The sequence below is a fragment of the Megascapheus bottae genome, chromosome 14, assembly GCF_031878675.1.
Source record: "Megascapheus bottae isolate mThoBot1 chromosome 14, mThoBot2.hap1, whole genome shotgun sequence".
Classification (NCBI taxonomy): domain Eukaryota; kingdom Metazoa; phylum Chordata; class Mammalia; order Rodentia; family Geomyidae; genus Megascapheus; species Megascapheus bottae.
The window spans coordinates 23320921-23345917 of record NC_143522.1 but is presented as its reverse complement, the minus strand read 5'-3'; the positions used below and the strand labels follow the sequence as shown (position 1 = coordinate 23345917).

At 50.0% G+C, this 24997-nt stretch overlaps 1 protein-coding gene across 5 annotated transcripts in view; it reads left to right on the top strand.

Annotated features, from left to right (window-relative positions):
- The window catches only part of Ttc7b (tetratricopeptide repeat domain 7B), a 188645-nt gene extending 182840 nt beyond the window's left edge, over nt 1–5805 (top strand). For all 5 annotated transcript variants that reach the window (XM_090344701.1, XM_090344704.1, XM_090344699.1 and 2 more), the window contains one exon: nt 4810–5805. In XM_090344701.1, the coding sequence (XP_090200827.1) occupies nt 4810–5031 (222 nt within the window). In that variant the 3' untranslated portion in view covers nt 5032–5805. The remainder of the gene's footprint in view (nt 1–4809) is intronic.
- Nucleotides 5806–24997: the final 19192 nt, after the last annotated feature.

The following is a 24997-nucleotide window of genomic DNA, read 5'->3' as shown; positions in this document are numbered from 1 at the left end:
ATCCCCAAACCACCCCCCACCCCCCAGACAGAGCTGAGCCACATAACTTCTGAGCCATGATTTCTTAGGGAAGGACGCTTTCTCCTCCTGCCTGTACCTTGTCTAGTGGAATACCGTGGAGATATCTTAAGGTCTCTCAAAGGCCCTGGGACTCTGCAGGCTTCTGACTGAGAGAGCAGCCAAGCTGCCCTGTACTCCCAGAGCCAGGTGTGGGCACAGTAGCACACACAGGGCTCCTGCAGTGCTCCCTGGCATGTGGTAAGGTGTTCAGTCGGAGGGCAGCAATTACCACAAGAGAAAGGCAGGAGGGAGGATGATGTTAATTGCCCTCAAACTAGCCAAGTCCATTTTGTCTCATTTGAAATAGCAGGTTTAATTTAATCCTTTATTTCTAATTTGGTGCATCACCAAGATCTTATTTGTACAAAACACCTGATTAGAATAATTACAAGCTTGAGAACCATCTTCATTTGTGTCTGATGAAAGGGACAAGCAAAGGAGCTCCGAGGTGGCTCTCCCTCCTTGCTGCAGGCTGGTCCCAGCTGGCTCGGGAGACTCAGGTTGGGCAGGTGGAGATCTGTTTACACACACACACACACACACACACACACACACACACACACACGCGTGCGCGCGTGCACAACGATTACTGCCTCAGCTCAGTAAAGGGCCTAGATAGATCATCTGGTATACAAAACATGATCTGCAACTGCAAGGCTGCTAGAGGTGAATGAGTATGGAAGGATCATGCCTGCCACGCATACAGCCAGCACTCAGCATGAAGTAATGGCTGTGCATTCTTAGACATTTTCCATCTTCACTGGTCATTGAGAGCAGGCCTTCTGTCATACAGGATCCACCCCAGATATCTGGGCCAGCTTTGGATGTTGTTGTTGATTTTGATGTGGAGACAGGAAGCATCCTGGTCATGAACTATGACACAGAATCTCTTCCTCTTGTCAGGTGGGGGGCTGGAAGCAAAAGCTCTCCCCCCTCTGGCAGGACTGCCCAGGGGAGGCCAGGCGGCTTGGGCCCTTGTAGGAGTGGCAGATGGGCTGCAGTTCCCACAGAGCAGCCAGTCTGCAGTAGGGGCAGTCAGGTTGGGGAGAAGGAGGGGGGACACTCAACAGTCCCCAAGAGACTCCAGAGAATGGGGCCAGCTGGCAGTGAGGATGGTTGATGCCAGCCTCTGGAGTGAGCACTCAGATCTTGTGAAGCCCAGCAGGTCTGTGGTCAGGACTCAAGTCCAGAGCAGGAGATGGAATCTTCTGGGTGCTATCACTCCTAACAGCCAGGCACATTGGCTTCCACCCCACCTCTGGCCAGCCTTTGCCCCCTCTGCGTCCTGCAAGGGCACAGACCCCAGCTGGAGCTTGCTTGGGTTGATTTTGTGGAATGGCTGATTTGTGAGATACCCTTGGCTCACTAGGGGCTAGTTTGACATTCTCACACCAAGCCGACACTGGCAGCCCCTGGCAAGTCTGTGCTGTGTCCAGTTGTGTCTGTGCACAACTCCAGGTTTAGGAATGAATCCCAGTAAGCAGATTGCTCAGAGAGCCACAAGTTTGTCTGCAAATGGCAGCCCACACCTACCTTGGGTGGACAAGTCCAGATTTATGAGCCCTAAGTGCTAGGGAACTGCAGAGGCTCCCGATGCCCCCACGATGGGGAGGGGAAGGGTATAGCATTGGCACTGGTGGGGCTCCAGCAAGATGAAAGCAGTAGCCTCTGCATGCACAGTGCCCCCCAAGTATCCCCATTAGCAGGACCCCCTGGTGCTTCGGCACTGGCAACCAGCGCCAGCCTCAGGCAGGATCTCAGGCAGCTACCAAAGGGAAGCCAGGGACCCGCCCCATCCATGAGAAAACACACACGGTGATACTGAGCAGCGGGCTCAGGAGAGGAGCAATTTCCCTATCATAACGCGAGAAGGAGCAATAAAATTAGCAATTAGTGGCCAGAGAAATAAAAAAGAACACGCAGCGTGGCAGATACCCATTTGCTGTTGCTTGGATGTCGGTGAGTGGGTTATTGCCTGTGTCCACTGGGGCAGGACGCAAGAGAGCCTCACTGGGCTCCGCCATGGCCGCAGATGTCGGCTTGCCTTTTAAAGGCATGGGGGCAGCTCTGGCCAGTGAGCAAAGGAGGCAGCCTGGAACTCAGTGTTCTCTGTAACCTTGGGCACAGACGTGGCCTTTCTGAACGTGGTCTCCCTGTAGCTCTGCCGGTGATAATAGTTGAGCCAAGTAAAGTGTCCATCACGCTGCCCTGTAAAGGAAGAAAAGCGCCGATTGTGCAGCCATGGAGCCTTGTGTCTGAACTGCGATCTCTACCCACAGCCAAGTAAGCCAGGGCATGTTCGGCCTTCCGTGGTGGCCTCTCTCTCACCATGCTGCTGGCAGCAGGCAGTGGGCTTCCCTGCCGGCAGAATCAATCCCAGCCTCCTGCAGAGTCCGTTCAGTACTGACTCACCACTTGAAGAACAAAAAGGGCCTCCATTATAACCCCACTGACACTGCTCGGACTCCTGCCTGTCCCTGGCTTCCCTGACTTCAAAGGAATGTTCTAGGGGGAGCTATGTGATGGCCTCCCTTGGAGAGAAGCAACCAGGAGCTCGTTAGGCCTGACATTCTGCTTACTGCAGCCTGGGCAAGCAATGCCCATGCATGTGGTCCACTTGAGATGGGGAAGCAATGCTGTCTGGCAGGATCCCTTGTCACCCCACCATGGACTCCACACAGAGGACTCCAGACAGTCCTCAGGAGCTAGGAGACTGCTGGGAGGGGCCTTAAGGGTTTCTTTATCTGTAAAGTAGCAGTCCACCTGGCGTGATGACAAAGCATTCTATAATCAAAGGGCAGAGAGGAGTTAGCTACCTGTTAAAACATGACTCAGAGTAGCAGACATTAAAACAGTATGGTGCTGATCCAAAATCAGCTGTTTGTAGTTCACTGAAAAACAGTAGGAGGCTATCATAGCAGATCACACCCACTGTAGGACAAAGATGCCCCATAAGATTAGAGACCAAGCAGGGTTGGCCGGTGTGTGTCTAGCAAAGTAACTTAGACCCATCTCTGTTGGTCAAGGTTAAGTTGGCAGCTGCTTAGAACCAGGTAAGTCAATACAGAGAATGAGACATCTCAAATCTGTGGAACGATAGCCCTCTAAGCTTTGAAGTGAGCTCCCCCCAATTATTGATCATCAATAAATTCATAAAGTCAAAGAACACACTAGAAAATTATGATGGTAGGTAAGTATCAGTCTCTTCAAAACTCCAAAACAGAAGCCAGGCACTGGTGGCTCATACCTGTAATTCTAGTTACTCAGGAGGCTGAGATTTGAGGGTCGTGGTTAGAATCTAGCCTGCACAAGCAAGTGTATAAGATTCTCCAATTCACCACCCAAAAAAAATGGAAGTGAAGCTATGGCTCAAAGTAGCAGAGGTCCAGCCTTGAGTACGAAGGCTCAGGGACAGCGCCCAGGCCATGAGTTCAAGCTCCACAACCAACAACAAAAGACTCTAAAACTGAAGCAGGAGCAATAGCCTTCCCCAGAGAGATGCATTCACTTAAGACATTCACACAAGTACAGTGCAACGACAGGATAGGCAGAACACAGCCACTGAGGGGTGGTCAGAATGGTTATCTTGACAGCTGAGCCATGGTCCTAAGCTTTGCCGAAACTTTTGCAGTATGTTCAAGAACCTTAGAGTCCTGTCTTTCTATGTCAGCCATTCAGAAAGTATGCCCTAAAAAGAGAATCCAGGAGATACTGGGCTCCCCAGCCTTTTTCACCCAGCCAAAGCAGTTCCTGTTTTTTCATAAACCGTGTGCATTTCCTCAGATATAGGAAGATATCATCTTACCGAAGGTTTACAGAGCTATTAAAAAACAAAAAAGACCTGCAAGCCAGTGATACAGAACAAAGAGCACTTTGTGGAAAGTACAACTTGATTGTTACGAGTGGAGATTGGGTGAGATCTCAGTGTCTCTCCTCATGTCAGAGAGATTGAGGCTGAGGGTCTCGCCACTGAGTGAAGAGTGTAAACCATATCCCTCATGGAGAGGTACAGCTTGGAAATGGCTCTGGCCAAATATTTGGAGTGACAGCCATGCATGGCTGAGCTGGACCAGCTGGTGACACTGAAATCGAGGGCTTGGTCAAGACAAGAAGCTATGAGCAGCTTTATAAATACATATATTTACATTTACATAACATTTATATAACATTATATATATATATATCAGCCTATATGATAGCGATGCCCTAAACAGCATATTCCTACCTGCGCAGTCAGGGTCAGCTGGGTCTCAACTGGACATGCAGGCCATCGCTCTAGGCCAGTAAGACTATATGACCTCCCAACTACTGGATTACTTGATTTCTGTATGAAATTGCTGTTTTTGTAGTTCAAATGCTTGGAATAGTGAAGCACTGCTGGCTCATGCCTGGACTCCTAGCTACTCAGGAGGCTGAGATCTGAGGACCACAATTCAAAGCCAATCCAGGTAGAAATGTCTGTGAGACTCATATCACCAATCAGTCAGCAAGAAGCCAGAAGTAGAGGTGTGACTCACGTGATAAAGGGTGTCAGCCTCAAACAACAACAGCAACAAAAATTTTTTTGAAGCTAAAGGAGAGTGTAAGGCCCTGGGTTTAAACCTGGAGTCCAGGAATTACTTGAGAAGTAGCGGAGCGCAGATCCAATTCCCTCATCCAGAGACTTGGCTGCAGACCCAAGAACAGATAGGTACCACAGCGCCTGAGTCTCTGCCCGTCTGTCTTCATGTCTGTCTCTCACTCCTGCAGGCCCTGATCCTTCACCAGCTAGGCCGCTACAGTCTGGCAGAGAAGATCCTCCGGGACGCGGTCCAGGTGAACTCGACAGCCCACGAGGTGTGGAACGGGCTGGGTGAGGTTCTCCAAGCTCAGGGCAACGATGCAGCCGCCACTGAGTGTTTCCTGACAGCCTTGGAGCTGGAGGCCAGCAGCCCTGCGGTTCCCTTCACCATCATCCCCCGAGTGCTCTGAGCCGGCCCCCTGCCTCCTCCTACCCCGCAGGCCACAGGGGAGAGATCAGCCACACGGGGGCCTGGACAGGGGTTCTGCTGACCGCAGTGAACTCACCACGCCACCCCCAAATCATCACTCTCTCCTCGTGCATTGATTTCTCTCATCTTTTTTTTTTTTTGCCAGCCCAATGATAGTTTCAAATCTACTGACATTGTTCAAAATGGATTATTATGTGCCATATTTGTTTGGTTAGTTGACATCTGAGTTTTAAGTGAAATGATTATGGAATTAATCAGTAAACGTAGAAGAATATATTCCAAGTTAAAAATTCAGTGGCAGAACAGATTATTTTTTATCAGAGCTGTAAAGAAAGCGACTGTCCTGTCCTCTGTCCCCGCCACCACTCCTGTCCCTCCACCCCACCTTGGCCCAGAAACCAAATGTGAATCTTCTGTTCCCACCTCAGTACTAGTCCATGCCAGGACACCAGCTGACAACTTCTCGGTTCTATTGTCAATAATTGTACCATGTGATAAATAACTGTTCTCTTTACTTAGAACAAAGCCTGAGTCCAAGAATATTTATATTTTACCAATATATGCCTGTTACAAGAGAAGGAAATATGAGTTATTTAAGTTTAACTTTTTTATGTGAATTCAGAGTTTATTTATCGATGGAAATATGTACAAAGAAGCTTCAAATGGGATATTTACCGACATTCCTTATACACGACAGACACTTGGCTAAATGGGAAGATGATGTTAATAAAACAAATAATAATTTTTAAATGGACCCCTAGCTTGTGTCTTTTACAAACTCTGGCAGACCTGAGAAAGGTTATGATGTAATTCCTGGGGTTGGTTGCTATCTCTACCTGTGAGGCCGGGAACCTGTTCCCTACATGATATGGCCAGGTGACAGTCACTGCAGAAACAAACCTTGGGTCTGACCCTGGCTCTCTCACCCTCTGAGTGAACCAGCAAGTAAATACTTTACTTTTTCCAAGCCTCTCTCTCATTTGTATTCTGAAAACAGTTGTGTCCTCGTGGTAGATGGGTGTTTCCTGTGTCCTCAGGAGAGGGTCTGAGATTAGATTACCTGGCTCAGACCTGGCCAGTCAATAGCTTGCATTCTCTGGCCACAGAACTTCCAGAATCAGCATGTGACTTAACACAGTCCAATCAAGGAAGTGCTCTCAATCTCTCTTCCTGCATGTAAACCTGAGATGAGGCTGGAATTTCAGCAGCCCTCCTGCTACCATGAGGGGCTGGAGATAAAAAAAGAATCCAGGGGCCGGGAGTTTGGCCTAGTGGTAGAGTGCTTGCCTAGCATGCACCAAGACCCGGGCTCGATTCCTTGGTACCACATACTTAGAAAAAGCCAGAAGTGGTGCTGAGGCTCAAGTGGTAGAGCTCTAGCCTTGAGAAAAATCCAAGGACAGTGCTCAGGCCCTGAGCTCAAGCCCAGGACTGGCAAAAAAAAAAAAAAACAGAACCCAACAGAGCTGGACAGCAAATCCAGGAACCAGAGAAAAATGGAACAGACTTCTGCCATCTCCCAAAACAACTTTGCTTGCTGGAACCTAAGGAAATGTGGAGGCCCTGCACTCTGGTCTAGTACATTAAAGTCAAGAACTCATCCAAGCTGGAAATGACCTCCCCCAGCTTGCTAGGCAGACAGATGAGGGGGCAGCTAAGGTCTGGGGAGAAATGACAGGAAGGAAGGAAAATTCTGTGGACAGAGCAGGCCAGAACTCAGACATAACCATGTGGGCGTATTTAGCACTCTGAGTGGTTATAAACCATGAAATGTGAATGTCCAACCCTGAAAGGAAAGGCAAGTAATCAATGCATTGGCAACCTGTCCCCACTCAGAGCTCAGTCCTTCTAGGCAGTGAATTGTGGGGTGAGCTACCCAACTAAGGACTAGGCAACAAGGCCATCCCTCTCCCCCCAATTTCAGTGACCTGGACATGTGATCCGTGCTTAGTTGATGAGAATCCCCCTGGCATTTTGGTTATGGAACATTTTAAAAATAACCTCTTACTGGGCACTGGTGGCTCACACCTGTAATCCTAGCTACTCAAGAGGCTGAGATCGGAGGATCTCAGTTCAAAGCCAGCCTGGGCATGAAAGTCCATGAGACTCTTATCTCCAATTAACCACCAGAAACTGGAAGTGGCACTGTGGCTCAAAGTGGTAGAACGTTAGCCTTGAGCTGAAGAACTCAGGGACAACACCCTGGCCCAGAGTCCAAGCCCCATGACTGACAAAAATAAAGAAAAATAACCTCTTGCTGCTAGGTTTGATGTCCTAACAGGATGCAGGCTGGGGGCCTTTGGCTCTTTGTGGGATGGCAAGACTGGACATGCTGCCAGCGCAGGAAAAGATGGATGGGAAGAGAGCGTGTCCCCAGGTCACCCCTGGAGCATGGGAGCTCAGTGTGTTTCCATCCATCACATGAGCATTACTGTCCCCTCTTCTGCTCAGAGCACACAGAGTGATTCTTATCCCTAAAATGTACCAAAGAAATGCCGGAAGTGCTGTGGTCTCCCACAGGCCCCACTGAGGCTTCTCCCCAACTCTCATCACCCCAAATTCTGTCTTGCATTGAGCTTCATCTTTCCTATCCAGTCCACATCACTCGATCCTAGCATTGTGGTCTAGCCCCTCCATCTTACCCTAGCCCACCACAGCCCTCTGGGTTCCTTCCAGGGCACACCAGGCCTCTTTCCTCTGTTAACCCCCCTATGACTGCCCCAGCTTTTGCCTGGAACAGAATCCAGGCTCCAGAGGCCCTGCTCACTCTCTAGCCTGCCTCTCTCCCAGTCCTCTGACCCCCTGACTCGCACCTTTCCAGTGACAGGCATTCATGAATTCACTCACTCACTTGTGGATGAGGAAGCAGAAGTCGAGACACCACAATCAAAATGCCTGGCAAAAATGTGATGAGTCTTTGACAAGTGTCCAGGTCTGGCCAATGGAGAAGGCTTGTTCTGAGGAAAGTGAGAGAAGGGGATGGACGGTAGCTACCCACCAGGATGTAGCTGATGGGCCCGATACCCCTGCAGGTTCAAGAAGCCAAATAAACAATGGCTGTGGAACCCACCGATCTGAGATAGGGGATCCTGGCAGGAATGCAGGGTCTCCTGAGGTGAGCCACCTCATCATTGAGTCTCAGTTTCCCCATGTGTAAACTGAGGATGATCCGCTGACATTTCCTTTGGTCTCTGTGATAACCCACAGTCAGTCATGAGACAACTTTGTGTGCCGAGGATGATGAGTTCACAGGTAAGGGCTTCCATCAGATGAAGAAGAGTGAGGGAGGGGGTGCTAGGGGAGGGCCGAGAATGCGGAAAGGCACGACAGTGATCAACAATATACTGTCTTCATGAACGGTTTTAGATGGCACCTCCTTTGTCCAACTACTTAAAGATAACAACAACAATGTAAGAGGAACTTCAATCAGAAAGATCCTCGAGATTTGGTTAGTGAAAGCCTAGAAGATTGAAACAAGCCTGGGGACCAGAGGTGCCTTGAATCTATCCACTACCTATAACTACCCTCAAAGTAGGTAGCCATATTTATAGGAGGTTTAAGAGATGGTTTAACTGTGAGGATTTCAACACCATGAATACACGCATGCTTTCATCTCCGGAGTAGGTTCTTTAGAGCATGAGGCTGCATCTCTTGCTCTTCCGTCATTGCTAACACAGCTAAAAGGTCCCTGCCAGATGGTCCCCCCACCATCTCCAGAAGTGGGAGCTGTGCACCTGTGATGAGCTGCAGTGTTCCGCTACGGCAGCCTCAAGGGGCCAGGGCAGCCAACAGCATGGCGCAGGTGCCCAGCCGCCTCCCTACCAGCAGAACTGCCTGAACCAGGCACTTATGGGTCGTGAATCCAGACACCATTGAAGTTTTGGTTGCCTGGTCCTGAATCCTGTCATCAAAATCCAGTTCCATGAGCTCCATGTGGGTTTTTCATACGAGTGCTTATCTGTGCCGCAGATGCCACAGCTGGAACCCCTCTCTGGCTGGACCATGTAGGCACCATGTAGGCATCTTCTCACTAGCGGTATGATTTAGCTACATTTTGGGATAAGCTGGTCTTGGAGGAGCTCAGAGTTCTTACCTCTAAGGATGGTTGGCCACTCCAGAGAACCCCCAGACAGAACCCAGCGTTTCCAACCCCGAGTGTAGCACCTAATAAGAGCCATAGAAATTGAGATAATGTATAAAAAATGCTTTTTTAAAAAAAGTCCTCAATAAATGCAAGAGACCTGATTCAGTGAGATAATACATGAAAACCACAAACAAAACCCTCAGTTAATGCAAGCTTATGAACAAACATTGCTCCAGATGTATACCCTAAGTCAGAGGTGCTGGGAGGCCACGTGTATGTGGGCAGCTAAGGTAAGGCTGCATGCTACGAACACCTAACCCAGCTAGTCTCAGCCCTGGGCAAGTTGCTTCCTCTTCAAAGAAGCCTATGTTTCTTAACTGTCCCTGGGTCTAGATACAGTATCCATCTCAGAGGGTTGTCATGATGGGCCATCCTAACTTTCACCTTGATTGAACTGAGACAGACCCAGGAGATTAGTAAAAGCTGCTTCTAAATGTGTCCACAAGAACAGTTTTCAGAGACAATTTTAACTCAGGAGATCGAAGTGGGTCCAAGATGTGAGTGGCACCATTTAATACGAATGAAAGAAGAAATAAGAAACCTGCTAGGACAGGAGTCTTTCTCCTAGGAAAAACAGAGCAAAAATCTTGACCATTTTAATGCTATTGTTGTGGTGGTGGTGGTGGTGGTGGTGGTGATAGCTGGCAGAGGCGATGGCTGTCTCTTGGTTCCTCTATGCTGGGGTCATTGAGGTAACGTCATGTTTTTAATATACAATGTCATGATAAGCTGTCCTTGTAAGATGAGTAGGGCCACTCATAGATGGCTACTTGGAGGGTCATCTGTGGCCAGCTGAAACCTGGACTCCAGCTTATTCCAGCCAGCATTTTTGGGGGCCAGTCCTAGGGCTTGACCTCAACATCTGAGTACTGTCCCTGAGCTTTCTTTTTTCTCAAGGCTAGTGTCCTACCACTTGAGCCACAGCTCCATTTCTGACAATTTGTTTGGGTAATTTATTGGAGGTAAGAGTCTCATGAACTTTTCCTCCTGGATAGCTTTGCACCGAGATCCACAGATCTCAGTTTCCTGAGTAGGCAGGATTACAGATGTGAGCCACCAACACCTGGTTCCATCCAACATTTCTCTCCAGCCAGCTTGTGGGAGGAGGCAGCCTGCTACGACCTCTTGGGAAACTCCCCTACCCCAAGCAGGGGAATGTGAGGCTGTCTTCTCTTTGAAGTCCCCCATTCTTGTTTTGTACATCCAGCTGGAGGGCCCCCTGCCCGGCTGTCTCATCTCCCTGGACTCTAGAGAAAGGCTTTACTTGTATAGATCCTTGTCATTCAGCCACACGTGCCCACATCTCAACTTCCTCTTGGGAAATGCTGTCTAGTCAATGTCCTAAGGCCATTCTTCTTATTAAGTGTGATTACAAGTGACACTTCTTTCTGAACCTCGGTTTCTTCATCTGTAAAAAGATAAAGTCAAAGAAACGGATGGAAACCAGCGGTGCCTACAGAGGTGTGATAAAGTAGTCCAGGAAAGAAAGGCACATGAGTGTCAGGTGCCAGAGACATGGGATAATGTGTGAAGTTTAATTAATAAGGATGAACAGTTGTAACAAATGGACTGGGTGACATAGAGGCTCACATTAGAGAATGAAATATGCATTCGTACAAGGGCAGGCACACAAACTTCAGAGCTCTGTTTATAATATTCCCCAACCAGAAACAATCTTACATGTCCATTAGCAGATGACCAGATAAACAAATGGACACCACCGAGAAATAAGGGGATGAATGATGGCTACACACAGAGACATGACTGATGATCGGAGAAGCCAGTTGAGCTGACCCTGCTGTGAGATCCACTGACGGATAGAAGATTCTAGGCACTACTGTGAGAAAATCTGTGACCAGAAGCACAGCCAGAGTTGGTCCAGGCTGTGAAGGACAGGAAGGAGGGTTTGCAGTGGTGCTGAGACAGGGGATGATGAGTTTGTTTGCTCATTTATTATTTGAGACAGGGTCTCATTATGTAACTTAAGACTGGCCTCGGACTTCTCATCTTCCTGCCTTAACCAACTGAGTACTTGGATTATAGACAAAGCTCCATCAAGCCCAACTTGTTTGCTATCCTAATACAGTGATGGCCTCATGCCTCAAGACCTGTCACACTGTATACATTAAGCATGTATATTTTATTATATACCTGTTGGACCTCAACAAAGCTATACTTGAACAAAGTAAATTCTGGAGGCTGAGTGTAGTGACACATTCCTGTCAACCCAATTTACTGAAGAGACATAGATGGGAAGTTACAAAGATTCTATCTATAAAACAAAGTAAGTTGAAAAGAATGGGAGGCCAGCATCAATTTCAAAACCTCTAGCACAAGCGTATGCATGCATACACACACAGAAGCCTGGGCTGGAAATGAGGGTAGATTTGTCCTAGACTCCTCATACTGTGGCATATTCCTATGCCCTTTGTACCCCTAAGGGGTCCTAGCTGCAAAGAGACTTTGCAGAGGCCCTGCCTCTGGTCAAGCCTGGAGCCCCTAAATCCAATGCTAGGTACAAAGCTCAAATTATTGTCCTTTCAGATACAGGTTACTATAGGGTCTCCCCAGGGGTTACGATCTTTTCATGGTGGGAACTGGGGTGGGGGAAGGGGAGAAGAATCTACCTACTTCCACTGTTTTCTCTCCAGAAAAGAAAACACATGATGCTACTGTACTTGGGGATTTTTCAACACAATCATCTAAAAATAACCTGGTCTACCACGGCCTGATTCCTTTTTAGGAAGGGATTCAGGGGCCCAGCATGTCCTGTCGGGCAAGCTCAGGAAGTAGTTGCTCAGCCAGGCAGGACGCAGAGCCAGGCCTAAGGGCCTGGCAGGAGACCCTTCCCTTGCTTTGACCAGGCCCAGCCCAGTCTCCCACCTGATTGGAAGGCAAGGCTCTCAGGAGCTCATGGTGGTTACAGGTACTGGCCTCATCCTTGCTTCTCTCTAGGCTGGGAGAATCCAGCTGCTCAGACTCACAGAGCAGCTGAGTGCCTCAGTTTCCCAATATGGAAAGCCCTGCCCCCTTTTAAGGAAAGAGGTTGATAGGCTTTGAAAATGATAGTAGTATGGAATAAATTATTGATCCCATTACCCATTCGCCTGAAAGGAGCTTCCAGCAGAGGAATGGAGTCCTCCCCTCCACTCCCATCCTCACCCGGAGTAGCTGAGCCTCTGTCCTCCCTGGAAGCCAGCTCCGCCCTAATCAGCAAGTGTCAGGAGTGCTGGATGCCTCTACCCTCTTCCTGTTCTGCCTAGGAATGGAGACCCATAGAGGCAAGGATACAGGCCTGTTCCATGGCCCACCTTCTGGGGACCCATGCCATCTAAGTGAGGGAATAGCAGGTTGGAGACACATAGCACAAGTCTCTGTTTGCAGTCCACAAGCGCCACGTCTCTGTGCCTAAGGCCTGGGCAGTGATGCCTATGCTAGAGGAAATGGAAGCATGTTCTGACCACCACGTTTACCCTTCAGCCCCTTCCCTGAGAAGCTGGTGGAGCCCTCTGCATCTAGATTCCTGATTCTCTTGGTCTGGGACAAACAGTGGACATGTCCACAGGAATGGTTTGGATCTGGCATGTCAAAGACGGTGGTGGCTCACTGTGCACAATTATCCTTCAGCCAGATCCATGGGTAAGTGGTATGGCTGATCTGAGGACCTAGGACAGATATATGCAAGCAAGAGAGCCAACTGGCTGGCTTAATCCTAAAATGTACGTTGTTTCTTACTTCAAAAACCCAAATTGCATCTTTCATTCACATTTAAGGGGTCTCATCCATGAAGTTTTTGAGCCCTGAAAAGGGCCCTGGGCAAAACTGTACATGCCTGCTCTTCTGAGTTTTGCTTGTTGGTACCAGTACTAGGGCTTGGACTCAAGGCCTTTTTCACTCGAGGCTGCCTCTCTACACTTCAGCCACAGCTCCACTTCTGGCTTCTTTTGCTGGCTAATTTGAGGTAAGAGTCGCATGGGCTTTTCTTCCTGAGCTGATTTTGAATCTTGATCCTCAGAGTTCAGCTTCCTGAGTGGCTAGGAATATAGGCATGAGCCACTGGTGTCTGGCTTGCCCCTCTGTTGCCCGTGCCCCAGCCCAGGGCTCCAGCTAAGGGCCAGTATGAACCCCTCATTTCCTCAGGGTGGACCTGAGCACACCTTAAGGCAAGGTCACGGCTGCTATGCACACAGGATTTTGCATAGGTGGCAGAGCCGGGCTGGTGGTTGCATTTTATGGTTGATACTTCTTAGAACCAATCTAGGAAGCAGATACTCAGTCTAGGCCTCATTGTAGACACAGTCATGTCCCCCTCCTAATTCCTATGTTTAGACCTCCCCCAGATATCTCAGCATGTCACTGTATTTGGAGAAGGGGCCTTTAAAGAGGTGACTGAATTAAATGAGGTCACTAGGATAACCCTCATTAAATGGACTGTGCTCGTCTAAGAACCCAGATTAAAACCCACATGTGCACAGGGAAGCCCACGTGAACACACAGAGAAGAAAGTGAGTCTTGCTGGAAATCAACCTTGCTTGCCTCTAGATCTCAGAACAACCTCCAGAAAAAAAGTGAGAGAAAATAAAAAAGTTGGTCCCAAGCCATGGGCCCGAGGGATTTAAGCAGCCCTAGCAAATGGAAGCACTGAGGCTCTACACACATGCATGGTGGGGGCACTAAGGAAACTTAGGGCAGAGTGAGGCAGGACTTGGAGCAGAACATCTCCCAAGCTCCTTCCAACCAGGTTCTCTGGAGAGGAGAGCAGGGCTCTGCCGGTGTCACTGAGCCACACTGACCCTGGAACTCTGGGTGGCAGATGTGTGCATCTGCCCAACTTACCCGTGTACATCCATCCGGCCCCCGTCATTCCCCCTGGAGTACAGCAGGCTGAGCGCTTGCTTCAGCTCCCATCCTCCTCTCCCAGGCTTCCTACCATGACTGCTGCTGCCTCAGCAACCGCTTCAGGCTTAGGACCTGGAGCCAAAGACCCAGCTCACCATCCTCCACCTCACAGTGTGCACACGGGAAGAGGCTGGACATAGCTGGCTTTATAGAGAGCTGCGGGGGGCTGGGGGGAGCTGAGAAGGTAGTGTGGAGTCCACTGTGGGCTTGGGTGGAGAGCAAGGCCAGCTCTGTCCAGAGAAACTGCAGGGACAGGTATGGGGGGAAGGACAGGCTCTTGGGGAGAGGCTCTGGAGGCCAGGGAAGGTCTTCAGACACAGCAGTGTGACAGGCCAGCCCTTTGGTCCCTAGCCAGAGCCACTCCAGCCACCACCTTGTGACATCCAACCTGTGGGCTCTGCGCCCACAACTCCTGTATCGTCTGTTCCTCCACTCGTTTCCATTGTGCAGTCCAGGCCCCTCTGTCCTCATGGGCACTTTCACACATCCTTGCACCTGGGCAGAGGGCCTTGAGTGAAACATCGAGCAAGAGTGCAAAGCCCTGAGTTTAAGCCCAAGTACAGTCACAAGAAAAAATAAAGAAATGAAGACACTGTACTTGCTGTGGTGTTCTCTGCAGGCCGGGCATGGGGCAGGCACCGGAAACCACAGGGAACATGAGAAACGCCCAGTGTTTTCTCAGTGCTCTGTGATCTGGGCTGGTCACCCTCCCTGGGCCTCGGCTCTATCACCATCCTGTAAGAGGCTCAGGCTGAAGCCAGTCCTTCCTAGCAGAGGCTCCATCGCACTGCAGAGTCCCACAGTGCCAGTCTCCAAGTCAGACTGCAGGAAGCACTGGTGCCGGTCTCTACATCCAGCCTGCCAGGCCTTCCAAATCCCTTTTGGAAGTCCCAAGTCCCTGGATCCAACTCTTTCTGCCTGGCTCCCTGCCCCCACCCCGAGTCATCCCTGAGTTCCTGGGACAGAGCCAGTGGCCCTGGAGTGTGACAGTGTTTTGCTTTCTCCTGTCAGAAGAGCAATTTTCCCGTCCTTGGCTGTACTTTGTTTTAATGACTTTTTGGCTCAGGGCCTAAGTCGAATCAAGGACTCTGCAGGGAGGGGACACTGGGGCAGGACAGGACAACGAGAAAATCCCAGAGGTGACACTTGTGGCTTAGGTGGACCCAGGAGGGGTCTGCCTCTGGTTTCAGGTGCAAGGAGAGGGGGACTGGCCAGCAGAAGATGTGAGGACAGAATACCAGGGCCCTGCAGAGGGAAACAAGAACAGGAAGGTCTCAGTGGGTTTGCCCTGCCTAGACAAGTGCCAATCAGGGCTTAGGTCCTGGTGGCCCCTGTCTTCAGGGAAGCTCTGATAGGAAGAGGAAGAAGAGGGCAAGGCAGGGAGCTGGGCTGTCTCCCCCTCTCATGCAGGCCCCCTGCTGACCTCTGGGCAGACCTCAGCAGGAGAAGGCAGCCTGCTAACATCTCCTTGACTTGATAGGTTTCGAGAAGAGGAGCCGCTGCCCATAGCCAGAAGATGGCAGAAGGAGAAGGGTCCCAGGCCACCTTGGCTACTGGCACAGTGGCAGGAGAGGCCCAGGATGGCGCCAGCAGGAGGGAGGTGGCAGCCCCTGGGAAGCTGTTGCAGTGCTGCGGCTGGTGATGGTTGTTTTGGAGAAGGGAGCAGGAGGCACCCCTGGGGATCACCTCAGTGCTAGGAGAACTGTGGGTGCCAGAGAGAGCCTGGGCAGCCGAGGGATGGGAATGGGGGGCTGTGGAGCCCGGGAGAGCTGGGGAGGGGCTGAAGCAAGGTCCAGAGAGCCTCTGTGCACTGGCCTGGGTGACAGTGTGCACACATACCCTGCTAACGGGAGCACGCCTTACATGTCCTATATACTCGCACACACACACTTTGTACACACATCCATTGCACGTGACTCCCTGCATGAGCACACCCCTTGCATATGTATTCTTGCATGTACACATGTATACACAGTCTACACACATACACACACCACACACACGCACATACATGCACTAGCTCTGTACACACAGGATACTCCTGCACAGGTCTGCATATTTGCACAGCCCTGCACACACACACACACACACACATGTATGCAGTCTTGCACATTCATGGGGGCACATAGCTCTGGCACACAGGTGCCTGTGATGTGGCATGGCTCCACTGGCATGCTGCTGGATTTCTCTGAGTCTTGGTTTCCCCAGATGCAGTGGTCTCGCCCCACTCTGGTTTTACGAGGCTAGACATGCTAATTGCCTACTTCAGCCCATCTTCACCACCATTATCCTTCCCATGTACATAAGGAAACCCCAATTCTGTAAGGTTAAGGGAGAGGCCGGAGGGACTGAGCCAAGCAACACTCCACAACTGGGACCCCATCCCATCATTCTGATGCAGACACCGGTGCTCACAGGGTGGTCTGGTAGCCTGCTGAGGATACTGAGGAACTGGGTTTTTCAACCTCTCTACCTATCACCTGCAGTGATAACCCGAGACCACATAGTTGCAGGATGGCTGCTACAGCACCAGTCTTCATGGCTGTACTCCAGTAAGAGAAAAACCTAAGAAAACGCTCCTGTTACTCCCTTGAAGAAGCCAAAGCTCTCCTCGAAGTTCCCCTTCAAACTTGCTGTTACAGTTTGTTGCCTGAAACTGGGTCAATGGCTGCTTCCAGCTTCAAAAGAGGCTGAGCAAGAGAGGATTTGGCAAAATGGATACCATTTGGTCATATGAAGACCAGACTGATTGGCGATGAGGCAAGCTTTGTCTGTAGCTACTTTGAACAACATCAAAATTCCACTGGGCAGGGAGAAGAGAGAAAGGACCAATGAAAATGTTTGCCACTTGGGCCCATGAATTCCACCCTCTTCTGGAGCTCTCTAGAGGACAGGGAATACAAGAGGCACAGGGGTCTAAACTCCCAGAGGCCGGAGGGACCCCAAATTCCAGTGCCTCTGTGCCCTACAGGTGCCAACCCTGGCCAGAAACTGGCCTGTGTAGGTGGCCCTTTGGAGGTGGGAGGGGCTTGCAGCTCCAGGCCTTTGGCACCTGGGGTGGTTTTCCCAGGACTCTTCATCCATGCTGTTGTCACGAGGTCCCAGGACCCCCCCCCACTCCAGGGCTCACACAGAGCTGGCAGGAAGTGGGCACATTTGTGGCAGCTCTGCCACTAGTGTCCTTTCTGTGGAGCTGTGGAGTCCTCCTACCCCACTGAGAGCTCCTGGGTCAAGGCCAGTATTCATCAGTGTTCTAGACCCCTCTGTGTCTAGATATAGAAGACGAAGCCTGACCTTAAGTAGCTTTCAACATGAAACAAATAAAAATTTTGTTTTTGTTTTTGTTTTATGTCCGTTTGGGGGCTTACCCTCAGGGCCCACGCAATTGTCCCTGAGCTCTTCAGCTCTAGGCTAGCGCTCTACCACTTTGAGCCACAGCACTCCTTCTGGCCTTCTGGTGATACACTGGAGATAATAGTCTCATGCACTTTCCTGCCCTGCCTGGCTTTGATCCATGATTACAGGCGAGAGCCACCGTGGCTTTAAATGAGATTGTAACACAACTTTATTGTTTTCTTAGTTTAAACAGTATAAGGGAAGAAATAAAACAAAGGCCAGCTGTGATAGTGCACATGTACGATCCTAGTAACTGAGAAGGTAGAGACAGGAAGATCAGGTTGAAACATCCTGTTTTGTCTACTTGTCTTATTTCCTCAGCTCTGGAATCGTCAGGTTCATTAAACCTGAGCTATGTCTCCAAATGGGCCTTTAAAAAGATTTATCAACTCATCCTTTGAACCAACAGTGATCATAAAAATCATAATTACCTGTAGCAAGCTTTTTTTTTTACATGCTTGGCATTTCTCCAAACACTTTAGACATCACTTATTTAATCTCTCCTCAAACCCAGGAGGTAGGTTCTGTCACTGCCTATTATTTGCAGATCTCAAAATAAGCCAGGGGAAAACATTTCTTTACTGCTTTCCAGGCCTGGAAAAAGGTTTCTGATCTTGGGTACATGAGCACCTTATATTGTTTTTGTTTGGTATGTTGTAGAGTTTGTTTCTGCTGGTACTGGAGGACCTAGGCGCTGTCCCTTGGCTTCTTCTCTCAAGGCTAGGGCACTACCACTTGACTTACAGCTCTACTTCTAGCTTGCGGGTGGGTAATTAGAAGTAAATCTTACTGTCTTTTCTTCCTGGGCTGATTTCAAACCACGGTCCTCAGCTCTCAGCTCCTTAGTAACTAGAATAACAGGCATGGGCCACCAGTGTCCAACTCATATCATTTCTTCTTCACTTTCTTTTGCAGTGTTGAGGATGGAACTCGGTGGACTGTGGGTAATCAACAGAGGTACCAAAAAGGTACCCCAGACTTTTACCTCCTACTCTAATTCCCTCAGCCCAAAACAACAATCTCAAGTTTGTTCTTCTCTGTTAAGGACAAGTAGCCAGAGGAGCTGAGTGGCTTCCTTGTGAAGCTCCTATCATGACATGCGAAGGCCATGACCGACACAGAGTCCCTGCCCCTTCATCCAGGGCTCATCTGCTCCATCTCTAAAGGATGTCTCCGAGCCTCCGATAACTGATCTGAACAACAGATTCAATATCCTGCTAATGGAGGACCAGGGCCTTCACAGACTCAAAGACTGGCCAGAGCAGGCCACCCAACAGCTCCTATAGCCACCCAATGGCCACCCGTCAAGTGGCTGCGGGCCAGGCGGCCTGCCTCTCCAAGAGCTCCTAGCTGGGCAGAGCCAGGGCATGAGGGAGCCATGGGAGCCGCGGGACAAGGGCCCCTTTGTGCCTGTTGCTAAGGGCCCAGCTGTATTTGCTCAGCCTCGGTAAACAGGAGGTGCCTGGAGGCCTGCTCTGCTGTGACAACTTAAAGAGCATTCACTTTCCTTCCTGAGCATGGCAGCCCTGCTTCCCCACCAGTGTCCTCCCTGCCAAGGACAGGGTGGGACAGAAAGGTCACTCTACTTAGCCTTTAACGACCAGATTACAGAAATTGAGGCTGGAGGGAGTCCTCCAGTCCAAGATCACAGAGACATTGCCCTCTGCCCCGAGCTGATGTGGACAGGCAGCCACCTGCCTGTCCCTCCCATGTCGTCTGTCAGTGTTTGGCCAAGTCCCCAGGGTCACAGCCAGCTCCACCAGCAGCTCCTAGCGCCAAGCCCTTGGAGGTAGAGAATCATCAGAACTGTGGCCATTTTGCAAGGTTAACAGCACATGAAGATGGGGTTCTAGGCATTCTGGCTTTTTGTTTGCTTGTTTTTTAAATTCTTTCCATGAACAAATGACCACTTTGAGCCCTCGGAGCAATCGCAATTGTTAGTGGTGGACACGAGCTGGTTAAAAGGGGTAGCAGGCCACAGAAAGTGCGTTTGGTAAAATCTTCCCTAGTAGCTGAAAAACTACCAGAGATAAATTGTTTTGCAGCCCTTCAATCATCTTGGCATGTTAAACAGACACTGTCAGCTTGCTTGTAAAGAATGCTAAAGGCTATCTTTGAGGCCCTTGGTACAGAATCGTCTCATGCCAAGCCCAGCCCAAGATGGCAGACGGCCAGCTCCTCTGTGACCTTCAGCCAACGCACACGCCCTCTGGCTCCCTTGCTCCAAGCAGGGCAAACTCTGCTCTGGACTGCCCCACACTGGGGCCCTAAGAAGAGAGGGGGGAGCTTTTCTGGCTTAGAGCTTGATCTCAGAGACTTCCCATGACACCAAGCAGCAGTTTCTCCTGTCCTGAGCCCCACCCCAAGCTCTCCTGGTACACACCTGGACTTCCCAAACAAATGCCCTGTGTACCTTGGCCCAGTCTGGGCTCACCGCAGGGAATCCTTTGGGCAGTGAGCCATGATGAGCATTTCCTCAAATCTAAGGGCAGGCCAGCCCAGGGAAGCCTCCCCACCCCCCAGAGTCGCCCTCTTTTGGCAAGTAGCCCACAGCTCCAGGCCATGCCTGGAGTTGCCAGGATCCTGGCCCACTGTTCCTCACAGCCAGCCCTGGTTTTCCTCCCGTTGGGGGGAGGGAGGGTTAGACCTTCCCCTTCCTCACTAGAGGGAAGGCACATTTGGGGCTCCTCCCTCCTGAGCTGGCCCTAGAATCTGGGCTCCTAGCTGGATCTGTTCTTCCCTCGACACTCACTCTAGCATCATCCTAGCTGCAGAGTGGCACATGAGGGGGGAAGAAAAGGGGGGGAAGAGAAAGGGTGAAGGGAGGGGGGGCATGCCAACCCCACCTACAATGAGGAACCAGCAGCTCATGGGGCCCCAGGTACATGTAGGGGTGCATAGGGTCTAGAAAGGGGCCCTGAATCTATTGTTAGCTCCATTCTCAGAAGTTACCTCTGAGAAGATAGCAAGCAACCCTGACCCTGCCATCCATTAGCCACTGGGTTTGTCACCCAATCTCTATGGACTACAAGACCCCATGACCTCAGCAGTGACTGCTGCTGCTGCTTCTCACTGCAGGCCAACTGCGTGCCTAGCACTTCCTGGATCTCCTCGACAATCCTGGAAGGAAGCACAGTTATCAACGCAGAGGCTCAGAGATGGTAACTGGCTAGGCCAGGGTCACAAAGTAAAGATGCAGCTCCTGTGTGAGCCCCAGCTGTGCACGACTCCCAAGGAGGGGAACAGCTGTGTTCACACCGTGCACTCTGGAGGTCTGGTGGAGGGTGAGTGTTCCTGAGTCACAAAGAGGCAGCAGGAAGTGAGGGACAAAGCTGTGCCTTGGTTGGTGGAGGTGGAGGCAGGAGAGCAGGAAGACGAAGGGTTTCTGGGATACCAGTATGGAGGGAGCATGGCCTCCCTGGGGAGAGCAGCTTCCTACTCCGTCTGTTCTGGGAGGAACAGCCTGATGGAGGGTGAGACCTGAGAACAGCATGCCCTGGGGAACAAGTCTCAGCAGACGTCAGACAAAACAGTGCAGAACATCCAACTCACTCTACCGCTCTCCAGAAGGTTCCAGAAAGCATGAGTGAGAGAATGCCAGAAAAATGCACAGAAACCACACACACACACACACACACACACACACACACACACACACACACACACACACACACGTACAGAAGGGTGAGTGTTCTGAGGTTGCCAGGATCTCACTCTGCTCCTCTGTCCAGCAACAAAGCTGGGACGGAGTCATTCTGACAGTGTTCTCCTCACTCTGCAGCTGGCTGGAGCAGCCCTAGATGGCGACTTGGAGGTTGGCCCCTCTTTCTTTGGGTCAATACCTCACATCACCATGCAACCCCACTACCAACCCAAATCCCAGGGCCGTCCAGAATCCAGGGAGCAATACTACAGTCCCAACAGCTGAGAGGGGGGAGCAGCCAGCACCATTGTGAAAGAGCAAATAAATGGCCAAAGCAGGACAAGGCCATCTGCCTTTGGAAACAGTTGGCTCATTGTATACACTAATGCTCACTGTGTGCCTGCCTTCAGCCAGGCAGATGCTGAGGAGGCAGCAAGGAATTGTGTGTGAGAGGGGTTGAGAAGTCCCTGCCCCTGGGGCTGTCATTGCCATAAGGAAAGCCAGACCATCGAGGAATCACTGAGTAAACTAAATGACTCAAGGAGCAGGAGTCAGCACTGAGGAGGGAAAGGAGACAGGCAGAGACAAGGATAGAAAACGTGAGAGTTGGAAAGTCTGAGGACTAAGACTCAAGGAGAACGTACCAACCAGGGTAGAGGGACAGTGGAACAGGTCTGGGGCTCAGAGGACAACAGGCTCAGTGGAGAGTGGGCACTTGGGAGTGATGAGAAGAGGAAGTGAGGGCAGCCAAGCAGTGGGACTGGCCCTTGCAGGTTGTTGTCCCTCGCTGGGGACTTTGGCCTCTGCTCTGAGCAAAGTAATGTCTGTCGAGAGTTCTGATTAGAATTAAAGAACCTCTGATTCAAAGAGGAAACGTAGAGGAGTCCCCCAACCCCTAGACTGTGCTTGCATGATTATAAGGATGGGGGGGCTCACCTCTTCATTGTGTATGGCTAGAAACAATCCTCCTTGTAATATCCCCAACATGAACAGCTCCAGGGACCAAAGTGCATCCCTTCCCCCACCCAGGGAGGTTTTAAGGATGAAGCCATGACTCTCCATATCTTCTTCACCTGAAGCCCCACTCAGTTCTTTCACCAAGACATAGATACGAGGACCTCCAGATTCGTCGCCATACTGGCCATCTCTACCTGTTCTTTTTTCTAAAACCAAGGAAGGCAAACAGCAGCCCGAAGGACAGGGCTGCCCTCACCTCACTTGTTTTTATAAAATTTCATTGAAATACAGTCATGTCCATTCATTTTCTCTTGCCCATGTCTGCTTTTGTGCTACAATGGCAGTGTGGAGAAGGCACAAGGAAGACTGTGACCCCCATGGATTTAGGACACGCACTGTCGGGTGGTTTGCAAACAAGGTTTTCTGGCCTCCCTTCTAAAATGTGCATTAAGTTTTGCTACCGAGACCTTCACTGCTGTGCTGAAAATGCCAAGGGAGAGAAATGAGAGAGTGACAAGAGAGAGAAAGAAACACCAGGCTCGCTTGGAGACAAGCATTACAATGCCTTCAAAGTAGAGTATTTTCACACTTTTGCTATGTATTTGCACAACTCAAATACAATTTATAGAAGCATGCTTTAAAAGTGGATGACATACTCTAGTTCTCTGTAAAGGTTTCTAGGACATGTCTCTAAATGAGCAAACGTGTGTGTGTGTGTGTGTGTGTGTGTGTGTGCACGCGCGCCCAGTCCTGGAGCTTGACAGTCTGGGTGCTGTTCCTGAGCGATTTTGCACAAAGCTAGCACCCAACCACTTAGCCACAGCGCCACACCTGGCTTTTTTGTAGTTATTTGGAGATAAGAGTCTCTTGGACATTCTTGCACAGGCTGGCTTCAAACTTCAATCCTCAGATCTCAGCCTCCTACGTAGCTAGGATTACAAGTGTGAGCCACTGGTGCACGACTAAACATGTGTGTAGTTTTGGTGTTCTCATGAATTAGCCACAAGACAGGGCCTCTGATCGTACTTTGAATCCTGTTATTCTGCCTCTCAAGGGAAATACCGATGGGGACAAACCAGGGTGGTAGTCTGAGGTACAATTAAAAACCACAGATTCTTAACTCTGCAAAACAAGAACATTAAAAACCGCAGCTGGCATGAGGCCCACAAACGGCTAGCATCTGCAGCCAGCCAGGGCGGGGACGGGCTGCCCATGTTTGCCCCACAGAGCCTGTCCCCTTGCCCCGCAGCCCTCTCCCTCGGAAACTTGGACTCTACCCTGACTTTCCAAAGCAGAGAGGTTCTCCTTTTGGGTTTTTATTTTCAGTCCCTATGGTTATGAAGCATGAAAAGAAAGCCACAAATTGTTTTCAAGAAGAAACAAAGAAGGAGGAAAACACAAAAGCAATGCAATTTCAAAAGTACATACTTTGTCTTCAGGCTGCTTTAGAGAAAAAGCCAGGCTGGCTTACAAATCCAGATAAGGTCAGTGGCTCACATCTGTAATCTTAGCTATCAGAAGGCTGAGATCTGAGGAGCAGGATTTGAAGTCAGCTTGGGAAGAAAAGTCCATGAGACTCTTATCTCCAATTAACCTGCAAAAAAGCATGAAGAGCCAGCACCCAGCATACATGCTTCTTTAAAGAGGTCCATAGGAAAGGGAATACAGCAGCAAGAGCTATCAGGAGAGAAGGCTCGAGGGTAGAGGGTTAGCCTTTGGGCCGTTACCACAGCATGAGAGTTCTTCATGCTCTGGATTCCATGAGAAGCACCCCGATCCCCTCGCTGTATCTCCCATGAGATCTGGGCACCTGGACTTCTCTGAAGCTGTTCAAACCTCAGTGTCAGGAACCTGACAGGTGCCACATTCCCTTCTTCATGTGAGTCATGTTCAAGGTGGAAAGGCAGCTGGCGCTGCCAGCCCTGTCCAGCTGCAGGCCTAGGGTGAGGTCATTTCCCTTTCTCATTTATTCCATGAAAAACTCTTTCGTAGGTCAGTCGACAGCTGAGGTCTGCTCAGAATGAGCTCTCTCTGGGGAGAAGTGAGAGAGCAGAAGGGCAGAGCTCAGAGCACTCAGGGTAGTGGTTGAAGGGCTGAGTATAAGTGCCAAGGACTAGAAATGCGTCTGTGACCTGGGCAAACTGCTTAGAACCCCTCTGAGCTGCATTTCCCCTGAATCCCTCCCTTGAATCTATTTGTCTGATCTTAGACAAATAGCATTTAACGTATTAATAAATACAATATTTTTATTGCATAGGAGCCAAGATGTGTAATATAAACTAGGTCAGATGGCTTAAAATGTTCAGCTCAATGGACATAAGAATTGCCTTATCTAGCCAGGCATGGCGCCTCACACCTGTAATCCTAGCTACTCAAGAGGCTGAAATCTGGGGCCGGGAGTTTGGCCTAGTGGTTAAAGTGCTTGCCTAGCATGCATGAAGACCCGGGTTCGATTCCTCAGTACCACATACATAGAAAAAAGCCAGAAATAGTGCTGAGGCTCAAGTGGTAGAGCTCTAGCCTTGAGAAAGTCCAAGGACAGTGCTCAGACCCTGAGCTCAAGCCCAGGACTGGCAAAAAAAAAAAAAAAAAAAAAGAGGCTGAAATCTGAGGATGGCAGTTCAAAGCCAGCCCGGGCACTAAAGTCCATATGACTCTTATCTCTAATTAGCCACCAGAAAACCAGAAGTAGAGCTGTGGTTCAAGGGATAGGGTGGTACCCTTGAGCTGAAGAGGTCAGGGACAGCGCCCAGGCCCAGAATTCAACTCCTATGACTGACAAAAATAAAAAATTCTTTTCCACCTATGCATCTGCCATTTATTTGTCCTCCCGCCATTATTTCTGCCTTCCCTTCCATTCCCCTTGCCACCATTTTGCACATAGGCTTTTTTTGCCAGTCCTAGGGC